The sequence below is a fragment of the Carcharodon carcharias genome, chromosome 17 (assembly GCF_017639515.1).
Source record: "Carcharodon carcharias isolate sCarCar2 chromosome 17, sCarCar2.pri, whole genome shotgun sequence".
Lineage (NCBI taxonomy): Eukaryota > Metazoa > Chordata > Chondrichthyes > Lamniformes > Lamnidae > Carcharodon > Carcharodon carcharias.
Window position 1 is genome coordinate 103,211,992 of NC_054483.1, and position 15,207 is coordinate 103,227,198.

The window sequence follows — 15,207 nt, forward strand, 5'->3', positions numbered from 1 at the left end:
CTACCAATGATGTCGAACCACAATCACTTTGAGGGAATTGAGCTTTACCCAAACAATACTCCAAAAGCAGGAATTAACCATGGGAACTTTCAGTTCCAAGTATTCATGTTCATTTAATTTATCCCTCTGAGCATTTGCCTTCGGGGTGCCTCTCCTCCCTCACCCCAGGACTAGTTTAATTTTTCCATATCAACAGTTGTTGAATTCACTGCTTTCAGGAGATGATTCAGAAAACAGACCAGCAGCATACCTTTAGTTACTTCTATCCTGCATCCACACATTTTAAAACAAAAGACACACAAAAGATGATCTTTTAAAAAGATTTATATGTACACAGTTCTTTCCTTGTCTGGGCTTGCTCTCCACTGATGAGTGTCAGAAGTTTTGGCGAGGGGGGCTGCAGAAGGTAAAGGAGAAGCATGGCTAAATTCCCATGTTAGAGTTACAGAAATAAATGAAGTGTTGACACCTGGAGTCAGGTGTTGCAATATTACAGTAATGATCAGAGTTAATATGCTTTATAGTGTGTGACAAGACAAAATGGAACCCCAATGTAGTTCTGTAAAACTAGTATTTTCATCCCATTGTTATACAGCTTAATATTTGCATCAGCCACACTGTACTTTTGGGAAACTAGAATCTTTAACTGTACCATTGGGTGCCCAGAGTGTAAAAAAAGAAAATCACCCTTCCTCATTTTACCTGGTGACAAAATACTTAATGATTTTTATCCCTAGAGGAGGGGGAGGCACTGAAACCTGCCTCAAGAATCACCAGCCAAAGTCTCAACATCTACTGCCTAAGACAAGGACAAGGACATGGGAACACCAACACCTGCGGATTTCCCTCAGTCATACACTATCCTGCCTTGGAATATATCATTGTCAATGGGTCAAAATCCTGGAGCTTACAGCATTTGTGCGTACCTACATTGCATGAAGTACATGTAATGACTCAAGGTGGTGACTCATCCCCACCTTCTCAAAGGCAGTTAAGTGAGGGAAATGTTCATTAAGGTGCCATTGCCATTTTAGTCGACGGGGCAAAAAAAAAAAACGTGCACCAGAATACACAGCAGCTTGATGTTTGAGAGAGAGAAAAAGTTATCTAGCAGGCAGGCAACTTTATCCAATTTGTTAGGTACCTAGTTCCATTTCAGATTTTCAGCAGTGTTTTGTGCACACTTTGTCATGCTTTCAGTTTCTGGAACCATAGTCCCACAAACTTTCTATAAATAGTGATACTTCAGCACAGCCCTCATATCTTCAAGCAACCCCACTCTACCACAACAATTTCTATTGACTGTGCAGAAAACACCAGTAGGTTTTCAAAGGAAGCAGGCAAGCGGCAGCGGTTCTTAAGTATGCAGTCAAGAAACAGTTAGAATACAGAAGTATGTTCCGGTGTATTTGGGAGGCAAGATGGGGCAGGGAAGAAACGTGGCGGAAAGGGACGTAAAGAAAAAGTATTAATCAGGTTTTATAAAACAGATTTTCAAACAGTTTTGGTCCATAGACCTTAAGTCTGTAAAATCAGATTTCTATCCATCTAGATCCATGAATGTGACTGGAGCAGTATCTGGATAACTTTGTATTCCATCTTTTTCATGTATTCATTCAAATAGCAACATTATTTCTGTCCAATTCTGTGCACATTACCCAATTGAGATAGCCTTTATATCTGACTGGAGGGGAGCTGCGAGGATAGCACATACAGCATGAATTATTTTCAGAGAGATGGCTAGGGCGGGTAGTGGGAGATCTGAAAACTTTGACCGCACTCTTAACGTATTGATCAGTTTAATGAAGCCAGGAAAGGTAGGAGTAAATGGAAAAGCTAGATTTTGTTGCAGACTAATAAGTGTTTGGAAAAATATTCAGGCAAGAGAGGATGGAACTTAACAAGAATTACAGCTAATTCTCACTCAATCCAAGATTCTGGAACCGAGTGTGACAAGTGAATGGAGAATTGAAAAGAAAGCTATCCCAGACACAGGTTGCGACAACAGACACTGGTTGCAGTAATGGAAACAGAAAATACTGGAAAAACCCAGCAGGTCTGGCGGCATCTGTGGAGAAAGAAACAGAGTTAATGTTTCAGTCCGATATGACACTTCTTCAGAACTGGAGAGAGGTAGTAGTAGAGGTAGTGGTTGCAGGAATGCTGGTGTCAGTATCGTGCAGATAGAAAAACAAATTTGTTTACTCCCAGCTACTGGAAACATTACAAACTATAAAATGAGGATAAAGTAGCTGGCTCAGTCAGTAAGTATTTGTGCCCATCTTCTTGTTCAATCCTTCCACCCCAGTTTGCACAAAGCTAGCCAGGAGACCTCAGTGAAATCTTAACCTCAGTTAACAGATATGAGCACTTATGAATTGTGGAATAAAGCAAAACAAGAATGCTGCACATCAGGGCAGTGTTCAGTGTTTTCTCCTGATGTCAATACAAACTGAATATTTAAAACATGCCATTATTTATCCCCATGACTTAATGTTTCAAGCATATAAGCAAAAGTTTAACAAAGAAAGAATTTAGTGTGTAGAGAGCATTTTATAAAACAAGAGTCATAGGACTGGAAAGTGAAAATGGAGCAGACTATGATAATGGTTTTGTCACAGACAGTTGAAGAATATACTCCTGGACATGGTTCTTCTAATCAATGCAGGGGTAGGTAGGGTTGCTTGAACAGGTGTAGGAGTAGATCATGATGTGACCTCATTAGCACACTGGTCTTGGGAACCAAATGGAAGACCAGACTGCTCCCAGCGGCTGGCTGGGAGAATCAGTTTGGCTGTTGTGCACCCCCAGCCCGGAGATGTACCATGGACACAGAGAGATACTGGAATCTAATGTAAGAAAATGGGTCACAATGCAAATGATTGCTGGTCCATACAACAAACCAGGCCATGAAACCAGAGAAGTATCAACTTCTGCAATGAGGTCTTCTTGGCAGAGTAAACAATTATTCACAGGAGTTAGGAAAGATGTCCAGGAGGTTATTCAAATTTACTGTGGACTGTGTGGAGGGGGGAAAGAAGAGACAAAAGAGGATCTCCCACATCCATCACTTCATTAAAGAGCCATTAATGCTAACACGATGGGAAGGTAAAGTCACATATAGGACAGGCCTTGAAATTACCTTGGGCTATTTTACCATATTAAAGAAGTGATTACAGCCCTATGTTGTTGCTGGTGAAACCCAGTGCAGGACCACTTCCAAGTTACACTTCAGGCACTCTTTATACAAACAAGAAGCTCTCCCACCAAATTAAATGGTTTGGATGTACAGCTTAATCAGGTTCTGAAAGTATGTACCCAAAATATTAGTTTGCCTTTCCTCTATACAGATGTTGACTAACCAGCTGTGTATTCCTAGCACTGCTGCACTTATTTTAGATTTACAACATTTACAGTTTGCTCTTTTATCCAGAAACAATTCTATAAAATGCCGAGTGAGATTATAAGAATCACCATGTATAAGGTGCCTTTTTAAAGAGAGGTATCAATTTAGAGTCCAAAAGACCATTAGCTTTCACAAAAGAATATAAAAATTGCAGAAAGCAAACTCCAAGGCACCAATTAAAGTCCCAAAACCTCACCCAATCAAATTGAACTGGGCTCATTTTGTCACCGCAAGCCACCAAGTGTGTGTGATGGTCAGTTATAAACAAAGCAACATTATGACAAGATAGTTTAAATGGTTGCACAGCAAGCAAACACCATCAGCTTGGGAGTAGCATCAGAAATGAGAGAAACTGGTTACCACCTTCCCATCTAATAGCAGAGAAATTCTTATGTAAGATGGGAAGATTGGAAGGATAGAAAAGGGTAAAAACAGAAGAGAGAGAAGACAATGCTTTGTTACTGCATCAGTGGAGCTCCACCCATCTCACAAAGTGCCATCTAGATCAAGTTCACCTTATTATGTATTGCAAATAAAAAAAGATAAAATATAAAACATTATTAAACACAGGTTATTCAGCTTAAGGCTAAATTTAGATACATTTAATTATACACATCCTTTAATTACACTACGTTGCACAGGGCGCCCGTTACAAATTCCTTCCCAGAACCAACATCTCTTTCGGGAATCCCTCCATTTTAGCTAACTCCAAGAAGCCCAGCTTTCTGTAGAATTCCAGACCTCGTCGATCGTTGGGTTTTACTTCACAGAATGCTCCCCGGGATCCTAAAAAAATAAGGATGGAAATAAGTAGAGTTAACTTATCGAAACCCACTGCAAACAACATGCAGAGGAATGGGCAGTCTTAATATACCCGGATCCATCACAGGCCACCATCCGCTGTCAATGTGAGACTCCATCAGTGACTTAACTGACTAACCTACCTCTTTGAAAAAGCTTTGGCTCACTTATCTTAGTATCTTGTGGCTTGGTGTCAAATTTTGTTTGATAATCACTCATGTAAAGCGCCTTGGGAGGTTTAACTGAATTCAAGGTGCTATAAAAAGGCACAACACTATAAAAATGTTGCTATTATGTTGAAGCTGTAAGTCAGTGACATTCCCTTGCTATTGCTACCCAGTACAAAGAAAGTGTCAGTACAACCAAGTTCCCTCTTCCCCATTCCTCCCCCACACATTCAATCTCAGGTGAAATCCAGAATTTGCAAGGCACCTTAGGCATACTGCTTGCTAGAGGAGCACATTCCAGCATTCCTGAAATATGGGCCTTGAACCAAACAAATTTAGGATTAAGAAGTTCAGTGTTGCAAGATAGAATTAAGAGCAGTGTTTCAAAGTGGCCCTAGATATTGCTTAGGCTCACTGATGTTTAAGTGCTTGACACTACATAGTTTCCAGTCCTCGCATATATGTTTATGCAAATACTGCACTATTAAAACACAGCTTTTCAATTATAGAGATGTCAATCAGTTAGATAAGCAAATATCTAAACACTATTTCCAGCAGTTCGAATCAAAGAGAAGAAATGGGGCCCAAAAACAGGAAACAAAGCTACAGCAACAATGCCTCGGTTGCTTATTAAAAATGTACCAAAACCAAACTGTCATCTGTACATCTCAGGGCATTATTCTTCATTGAATGTGTTCCAGATGAATGAACATGCATAACATGGTTCAAGGCAGCAGCTCACTCAAGGGCAATTAGGGATGGGCAACAAATGCAAGCCTAGCCAGCGACACGCACATGCTGTGAAGGAATTTTTTAAAAAGCAGCTGACTTAGACTGCATAATCTTGGCTTCTATTATCATGAATTTCTTTATTATTTTATTGATGTTCACTCTCTAACTATAGCAAGTTATTCTGCACAAAAAGACATCGCACCAACTTTTACATTCAACATATGATGTGATTCACTGTCCACAGTACTAACGTTTCATGACAAATGCGTCAGTTTTGGATACAATTTGCCATACCCACAGGCTGCCATTGAAATAGGGCAATAACCAAGTAGGACAGGATATCACTGAATAGAGGGGTCATCCACCTCTCCTTAGTGGAAAGTCCTTCAGTGGGAAAATTATGCAATTCCACTGCCACCACCCCCACACCGAGGTGATATTTGCACCACTCCTAGATGCTGCAAATGTTTTCTCGGCACTGGCCTTCAGGATCTTTGAAAAGAGCTACAAGTTATTGGGAGATCGGCCAAGATACCAATGCTGCACGATCGTTGGCCTGGCCCGATACTATGCTCTATTCTCAGCTCCCCGAGAGTCACTGTTCATCACATACTTCAAATGTAAGCTGGCTAGGGATCATCTCCTAGCTAACTAGCATTCGTTCTGACCAAGGACCTTATTTCAGAAGAGACACACATTCGTAAAATACAGTTGGCTGCCAAAACCTAGAGCACAAGATTTCATATCATACCAACCAATGGAAAGAATGTCACTACTTCTCATCACAGCCCCAAGGGCTTCTACTGGCTCACCTCAACCATGCCAAGCTCAAGAGAAAACAAAACCTAACTTCTCTAATTTTCCTTCATGACTGTAGCCCCTTACCCTAGAGACAGTGCTGTGAGGGGGGTATATTTTTAAAAAGGACATTGTCCAGAATTTCATGTTTGAATAGTAATCAATTCATTTGTATGGTTTCTGAGAATGAGGGAAAACCAAAAAAAAAATTAATATTTTGGCAGGTAATCATTTGATTTATTCCACTTGATCCAGTGTAACACTTGCTTCCAATAATTAGCAAGCACCATGATTTCTCTTCAGATAAGGAGGCAAAACATTTACACTTACCATTAGCTTTTAACGACGAAAGCAAACATCCCATCATACTCTTAGCAACACTAGGATCCGTCACTTTCGAGTGCACATCCACTTTAATTAGCGAGGGGAAGGTGGCAAGGAAGCTTTCCGGCAAACCTTGTTGCTCTTCATGGAAACTCAGCATCATTTTCTACATGGGAACCAAAGACAAGTGACTTACAGACTTACTCATTAAAGGGCAGAGTTCACTTAGACACGTCAAAAGTTAAAGGATCAGCTTGTTCAACTCTAAAGATCCCACAGCACAATTCAATGAGGAAGTAGGAACACTCCTATTTGTCCTGGCCAATATTGTGCCCTGAACCAGTGGAACCCTGCTGTTATGTTTGCCCATTAAACAGTAACTGTCCAGCTGTAATTCATTCTCTGTGAGAAACAGGTTTGGGGCTGCATTTTAAAGGCATAAAAGTTGCCGAATAAATTCAAGCTCTTTTACTGGCACCAGCTATGCTTGAACGCTTAATGGATAATCAATAAGATTATTAATAAATTAATATGATAAATTAATCTTTATGGCTTTTAAAGATGGACTGGAGGGGAAAAGGGGGATTTTAAAAAACAAGATGAACAATAGTCAATAGCACCAGACAGATACTTGTTAAATAATCTGTTTGCATGCTACATACATACAAGCTTACGAATTAGGAGTAGGCCACTCAGCCCCTCAAGCCTGCTCTGCCATTTAATAAGATCACAGCTAATCTGACTGCAACTTCCATTCCACATTCCTGCCTATCCCTATAACCTTTCACCCCCTTGCTTATCAAGAATCTGTCTAGCTCTGCCTTAGAAATATATTCAAAGATTCAGCTTCCATCGCCTTTTCAGGAAGTGTTCTAAAAGCTCATGAACCTTAAGGGAAAAAATTTCTCCTCATCTCTGTCATTTAAGACAACCCCTTTTTTTTTTAAAACAGTGAGCCCATGTTCTAGATTCTCCCACAAGAGAAAACATCCTCTTCACATCAACCCTGACAAGTCCCCTCAGGGTCTTAAACAAAAATAAAAATACCTGGAAAAACTCAGCAGGTCTGGCAGCATCTGCGGAGAGGAACACAGTTAACGTTGAGTCCATATGACTCTTCAGCAGAATTAAGTAAAAATAGAACAGAGGTGAAATATAAACTGATTTAAAGTGGGGTGGGACAAGTAAAGCTGGATAGAGGGCCAGTGATAGGTGGAGATAAGCCAAAAGATGTCATAGACAAAAGGACAAAGAGGTGTTGAAGGTGGTGATATTATCTAAGGAATGTGCTAATTAAGGGTAGAAAGCTGGACAAGGTACAGATAGCCCTAGTGGGGGTGGGGTGAAGGGTCTTATATGTTTCAATCAAGTGACCTCTTACTCTTCTAAACTCCAGTGGATACAAGCCTAGCCTGTCTAACCTTTCCTCATAAAACAACCCACCCATTCTGGTATTAGTGTGGTAAAATCTTCTCTGAACTGCTTCCAATGCCTTCACATCCTTCCTTAAATAAGGAGACCAATACTGTACATAGTACTACAGATGTGGTCTAACCCAATGCCTTGTATAACTGCAGCATAACCTCCCTGCTTTTGTATTCAATTCCTCTCGCAATAAACGATAACATTTTATTAGCTTTACTAAATACTTGCTATACCTGCCAACTAGCCTTTTACGATTCATGCAAAAGGTTCAATGAGTTGTTAATGGCACACCAAGATTACCCAAAGCAAACAGAGTCCTATCCAAAATATATCCCTCAATCCACACCGCAACAACATTATCTGACCGTTATCACGAAGCTGTTGGATTTTGCTGTAAACAATTGGCTGACATGTTTTCTACATTGAAGTGATTACACTTCAAAAGTACTTAATTGGCTGTAAATCACTTTGAAATGTGCAGTAGTCATAAAAGGCACTATATAAATGCAATTTTTTAAAGAGATTATACTCGAGGCACATTGACCATCTCTAGCAGAGGCATTGAAAGGGCTATTAAGTGCATAGTCTTAATAAAACATTGACACTTGCTAACTGCCCACCTGAAAGAATTTTGGAGCCTTATATAAAGCTTTTTAAATCAGGGAAAAATACACCCCCAGGTGCTTCAGGAAGAAAGGAGCCAGATGTTAGAAAAGCTAGGAAGATACAAAGAAATTTCCATTAAAAATACCTATGACCATTATCAAAGTGCATTTGTACATCAGTGCTGTTACACTGGGCTAGGTCGCATTGCGACAGGCCCACAGCATGAGACAAATATACCTCCAGGTATTAGATGTGGAAGAACAGCTATTTTGTTGTAATTATTTTTGACAAGTGCTCTGGCTATCAACAAAAAAAATCAATCCCCTACTTCCACAACTGTGACACCCAATGGATCCTCTGAAATTCACCCATAGGGCTCAGATTGTGACTAAGTATCAGAAAGAAATGGTGAGTTACTTCTTGTAAGACTCCAGATAGAAATATTGTTTAAAGACACATCTAGAAAAAGACAGGCTCAATTTAGAATTCTTTAGATACAAGAATCTGCACCAGGATTGAGATAATAGAAGTCCTTTAAGATTCTCTTAAAATCACTCATTGAATTTACTGTAAATGCGAATACCTGTTCTTCTGAAAGGTCCTTGCTAGCCTCTGGTTTAATATACTTCTCCCGCATAGCGGGTATCCAGGAGACCTTGCACTTTGTACAAAATGGTTTCACATCCACAGTTCCAAGGGCATAACCACATATACTGCCCTCATCCTCTAACACGAAGCAATAATCCGGGCTCAGTGTCAGAAGACCTCCCACCAAACTGCAAACAGAAAAAACAGCACTTGACACTAAAAACCAATATAGGTACAAAGCACCAACTCATACTGAAACTTTCCGTTAGCCATAAAACACAGAACAAGCATCTAAAAGGTACAGGAACATTTAGATATTCTCTCTCAGTAAGACAAAATCCTGCTTAATTACAAGTTCACATGGATAGGCAATCTGTCTCTAGAGTCTTGTCTAAGATGGTTAGACTGCACATCAGGCTATTTGACAATGGTGCTTATAACAGGCAAAACAAAGCCAGTTCTCACTTGGCACCCTCTGCAAGAACACTGCATAGCAGAAATCTTGGTTGTTTTGTCCTCTGAGCAGCCAAGGAAACTGACACTAATTGTGGCAATCGTACTGCCACTCAAGCTACCTAATTAAAACAAAGCCTTTTTATATTAATTTTTTGTATTAAGTGGTTTCCTCTACAATATCAGGTGACACTGTAGATTTGGTTTAAGGGTAGACAGTAAAGTAGCTTAGTATTTATGTAACTGGATTAGTCACACAGTTGTGAATTCAAATCTTAGCACAAAACTGAACATAAAATTCTGGTAATTTGTGGATCAATATCAGAAAAAGACTTTACTGGCTCACTAATGTCCTGCAGGGAGGAGAACCTGCTGCCCTAATCTGGTCTCATCTACCAGTGATTCCAGCCCAAATCTAGAAGATTAACTTTCAGGGGAGGAATTGGCAATAAATAGCTTACCAGTTAGAACAACGAGCATCAAATGAACAAGTGCATGCCTCATTTCTCTGGATGCACAGTACAGAAGTAGCTCACTCACAGTGTGGAAAGTAAACTTTAAACTTGAACACTAGACTGCATGGTTTTATCTTCAGATGTTCAGTCATGTATGGAGTGCAGTGGGGGCCAGTCAGCTCAATTGGCTAGATGGTTAGGAAGTGTTTCAGAATAATGCTAACAGTGCAGGTTCAATTCCTGTTCTGGCTGAGGTAGGCTTCAAACCTGCCCAAGAGTGAAAAGGCAATGGCAAACCAGCACTGACAAAAAACTTTCCAAGAAAATGGTTCAGGGTGAAGCATCAGCAAATAATGAGCCAAGGACCTGCCTTTGGGCAGAGCGCGAGGTACAGTCTTTGCATCTCTGCAACTTGCAGCTAAATTTATCCAGATGAAGTTTTCACTCTGTTGCCTATAACAGTCCTGTTAGAAATGAATTCTCTAGCCACTTCCACCCAGCTCCCATATAGTTACCTTTAATTCGACAAATAATAATTTACAACTGGGCTTTTACTTTTCTGTATTCAAAAGATGATGGATGTCGCTGTCAAGACTGGCAATATCACCCATCCTTAACTGCCCTTGAAAAGTTGATGAGCCGCTTTTTTGAATACAACTGAGTCGTGAGGCCATGTCAGAAGGCAGTTAAGAATTAAGCACATCGCTGTGGGTCTTAAATCACAAAAAGGCTATACTTGTAAGAGTGACAGATTTTCTTCCCTAAATGACATTAGTGAATCAAAGAGGTATTTACAACAATCTAGTAGTTTAATTGTCACTGCTTTTTAATTCCAGATTTATTCAATTGAGTTAAAAAACCCCAGATGCTGTGCTGGGATTTGAACCCATGCCTCCAGATTATTAGATTAGGCTGCTGAATTACTTGTCCAGTAACATAAGCACTATGCCACAATGCCCCCTAATGTAGGTGCAGATGGCTGATGTGATGGGAAAAGATGACATCACATTAATTCATGTTAGAAGAATTTCTTCTAAAGCAGAGCCGGAAAACAGTTAAGGAAGCTTCAATCTGCAGCTGGAAGTGCGGGGGACTTGAAAGTGTTAGAAATGGGGAAAGCATTCCATTCCCCAGGTCAAATAACCTTCCCAGAAAGTATTAACATCCTCTGAAATTACGAGAAGTAGTAAACTTTTAAATTTCCTTTTTAAAAAAAATCAGATTTAAGGGTCAGCTAATGCGTCAGATTAAAAAAGCCAACAAAAAAAAGAGTCATACATAACAGGAGCGCCCAGGTTCTACTGCAGTCAGTGTTGACCTTCACTTTTTAAAAATTATTCATTCATGGGATGTAGGCACAGTTAACAAAACCATTATTTATTATCCATTTCTAACTGCCCTTGAGCAGATGGTGATGAGCCACCTTATTGAACTGTCCACTGCCCTTGTTGTTCTATGAGGAAGTGATTGCAGTTTGGAAGGTGCCAAAGAGAGCTTGATGAGCTGCTGCAGTGCATCTTGTAATTTAGGTACATTGCAGCAACGGTGCAGTGGTGGTGGAGTGAGTGAATGTTTAAGGTAGTAGATGGGGTGCCAATCAAGCAGGCTACTTTGTCCTGGATGGTGTCGAGCTTCTTGAGTGCTGTTGGAGGTGTACTCATCCAGGCAAGTGGGCAGTATTCCATCACACTCCTGACCAGTGCCTTATAGATGGTGGACAGGCTTCAAGGAGTTAGGTGGTGCTTATCACAGAATTCTCTGCCTCTGACCTCCTGTAGCCACAGTATTTGTGACTAGTCAAGTTACCCCAAGGATGCTGATGGTAATGTCATTGGATTACTTTTATCTTTATATTGTCATTGCTTGGCACTTGGGTGGCACGAATATTACTTGCCACTTGTCAGCCAAGCCTGAATGCTGTCCAGGTCTTGGCGCACATGGGAGTTGGTAATGAAACTGAACACTACAATTACCAGCGAACACACCTACTTTATGATGGAGGGAAGGTCACTGATGAAGCAGCTGAAGCTGGTTGGGCCTTGACACTACCCTCAGGAGCAGTAATGTCATGGAACCAAGATAATTGACTTCCTTTGTGCTAGGTATGACTCCAGCCAGAGGAGAGTTTCTGAACCCCCACCCACCCAATTCCCACTGACTTGATGGAATGCAGACATGTGGAAAGCTGGGGCTGTTCTCCTTACAGAAGGAAGGATGGCAGGAGATTTGATAAAGGTGTTCAAAGTCACAAGGGGTGTAGGCAGAATAGATAAAGAGAAACTACTCCCATGGTGGAAAGTCAAGAACCAGACTGCACCAATTTAAGGTGATTAGCCAAAGAACCAATGACAATATGAAGGAAAAGTTCTAATGCAGCAAATGGTTAGGGTCTGGAATGTACAGCCTGAGTGTGGTGGAGGGAAATTCAACCATGTCTTTCAAAAGGGATTGAATAAGCAGCTGAAGAGAAAGAATTTGCTGAGCTACAGGGAAAGGGCGGGATTAACTGAGTTGCTCTTGCACAGAGCTGACAAGGACATTCTAGGCTGAAAGGCCTCCTTCTGAGCTGCAATCCATTCTGAGATTTCAATTTTCCTTAGTGCTACATGTTGTCAATGTGTGGGTGGTCAGGGGAGACAGTGGCATTGTGATATCACTGGACTGGTAATCCAATGAGGCTAATGCTCTGGGGACACAGGTTCAAGTCCCAACATGGCAGCCGGTGGAATTTAAATTCAATTAATAAATCTGGAAAATAAAGCTAGTCTCAGTACTGGCAACCATGAAACTATTATTGATTGTCATAAAAACCCTTCACTAATGTCCTTTGAAGGAAATCTGCTGTCCTTCCCTGGTCTGACCTACATGTGACTCCAGCAACGTGGTTGATCCTTAACTACCCCCTGAAATGGCCTAGCAAGTCACTCTGATCAAGGGCAATTAGGGATAGGCAACAAATGCTGACCCACATCTCATGAAAGAAATAATTGCTGTACTCTCACACCTCAAATTCAGCTCCTTTGTCAAGTTGGACTAAAGCTGTGATGAGGCCTGAAGTTGAGCGGTCCTGGTAGCTTCAAAACTGAGCATTGGTAAATAGATTATTGTCAAGTTGAGTGGTGTTTGGTAGCAGCACTGACAACACCTTAAATCAGTTTGATGACGACTCACAGTAGGTTGATGGGGCAGTAAATGGCCAGATTGGATTTGTCCTCAGCAGGTCTGGCAGCATCGGCAGAGAAGAAAAGAGTTGACGTTTCGAGTCCTCATGACCCTTCAGCAGAACTAAGTTCTTTTCCTCTCCGCCGATGCTGCCAGACCTGCTGAGTTTTTCCAGGTAATTCTGTTTTTGTTTTGGATTTCCAGCATCCGCAGTTTTTTGTTTTTATCTCTTTGGATTTGTCCTATTTGTTGGGGGCGGGGGCATGCACTATTTTTAGTTGGTTCATGGGAGATAGGCGTCACTGACTAGGCCAGCATTTGTGGAACAAGATCCCAATAGATACCACAATACAATCACTATGAGAAGAGAAAACAGGTAGCCCCCTCCATCCACACATTATACACTCACCTGTCACCAATGATATCTGGTTGATAGGACATCGAGTCACCATCCATTTCATCATCATACATCTCCTTACATATCTTGTACACAGAAGCCTGTGGATAAAAGCAAACCTGCTAATTCTTGGTACTTTTACACATCAGGTATACAGTAATACAGTGGAACTGTTTCTGATAAAACACACAAATATACATTTCAGCTGGGGTTTCTGCTGATCTGAGCTATGCAGGCACCAAGAGTCTTCTCCTTGGTGGGCCATGGAAATGGCCTACATTATTTAAGCTACCTACCAGCAACCAAACTGGGCCATAGGGTCACTTTCAGAGCTTCTGATGAGACCAATCAAATTGTTTTTGCATTTGAGTTGCCAAAACCCAGAACCCACCAAGAAATGCATTTCATTTAAGTGAGCTATGGGAATACCAAACAAGGTAACATTAAGCATACCTTAAATACAAAATTACATTGAAGGGCAGGAATAGACTAAATCTTAATTTATTACGTTGTATACAGGTACAAGTACTGTTCTGTCAAATAACAGCCTTCCTGTTGGAGGAAGGCAGACAATGGAACTTACTGAAGGCTCATAGTGACTTTGCAAAAACGCTAAGGGCAGGCTTTAGAGAGCCTTAAATAGCAGCAATGATTCTGCAAAATGCCACCTTTGTCCACATCTGGGGGTTAAATCGCCTCCCATGGAATGACACTGGAGGAAATAAAAAGCAGAAGTCTCATGAAAGGCTGGCTGCTGAGTAACGAGAAGAATTTGCATTGATCCTAAACTCCAATTGGTGCAACAGGTAATAATGCTGCGTTATTCCTTGCAATCATAGGTTCAGAGTTCCAGTGACAGCAACATCTGGGAAAAGCCCTCAGTGCAGACAATTATGTTCCTATTCCATTTAGAAATTTTTTAAAAGGTAAAACTGTAGCAGCACATATCCAGCAGAAATGCATGTACCATTAGTATTGTCTGAGAACCTCCAAAGACTTAAGTTTATCCATGAGATTATGAAGCAAAAAATATCAGGAAGTGCCCAGCTTCAGTCTCTGGTCTATGATGAGTTAGTTGATCTCAGCCAGAGCTGGAGGAACAGCATCACAATTCATCTCACATCCTTAGTTTATGGGAGAAAGAGGGAGACTCAAAAGTCTTCCCATGTCAATCTAATGAAGTGTTTGCGCCCATGTACATATACCAGATGAGAAAATGACCAAGCTTTGTTAGGGTGCCAATAGTTACCATCCAAGATTCATACACAAATAATGGTCGCTTTGGAAAGGAAGACTTGAATTTATATAGCCTCTTTCACAAACACAAGACATCTGAATGGCCTTTACAGGAATTGAAGTACTGTAGTCACTGATGTCATGTAGGAAACAGGGAAGCTAAATTTGCACAGCAAACTTCCACAGCAGCAACGTAATAAAGACCAGATTTTTTGTGGTGTTTGCCAAGGTATCAAAACGTCCAATGTCTGTTCAGATCCTAGCAGATTCAACGTTTTCCACAAGAACTGGGTGGGAGGGAAAAAATAGATGGTCCTACTCCAATCTGAATTTTGTAAAGGGCTAATACAACAACACAAAATGAGAACCTAGGTTAACACAAAATCTCTGGAAAGTTAAAACTTTCCAGATTGATTCTCTGCAAACTGAAAATCACCATCTACACAACCGAAAGAAATCACTTCACCCCTATGCAATAAAACCAGTACACCAGTAAGGTACTAGGCAGGGTTAAGGAGCAGTGACCTACATCTCTGGTCTTGGCACAGGCTAATCCATCCAATGCCAAACATAGAAGTGAAGTAGTGTCCAAGAGTATCACACATCAAAAGCAGCCTCAGGTTAGAGGGCTGAGGAAGGGATTCTCAAGCAAATTTA

General features: G+C 40.8%; 1 protein-coding gene across 5 annotated transcripts in view; it reads right to left on the minus strand.

Moving 5' to 3' along the window:
- Positions 1-308: 308 nt before the first annotated feature.
- The window catches only part of oga (O-GlcNAcase), a 51,475-nt gene continuing 36,576 nt past the window's right edge, over positions 309-15,207 (minus strand). For 2 of the 5 annotated variants that reach the window (XM_041209176.1, XM_041209175.1), the window contains 4 exons: positions 13,327-13,415; positions 8,843-9,035; positions 6,235-6,394; positions 309-4,192 (listed from right to left, as the gene is read on the minus strand). In XM_041209176.1, coding sequence (XP_041065110.1) covers positions 4,056-4,192; positions 6,235-6,394; positions 8,843-9,035; positions 13,327-13,415 — 579 coding nt within the window. In that variant the 3' untranslated portion in view covers positions 309-4,055. Of the gene's footprint in view, positions 4,193-6,234; positions 6,395-8,842; positions 9,036-13,326; positions 13,434-13,470; positions 14,027-15,207 lie in introns of those variants that run through there. The other 3 variants (XR_005945614.1, XR_005945615.1, XM_041209177.1) reach the window with 3 other exon arrangements.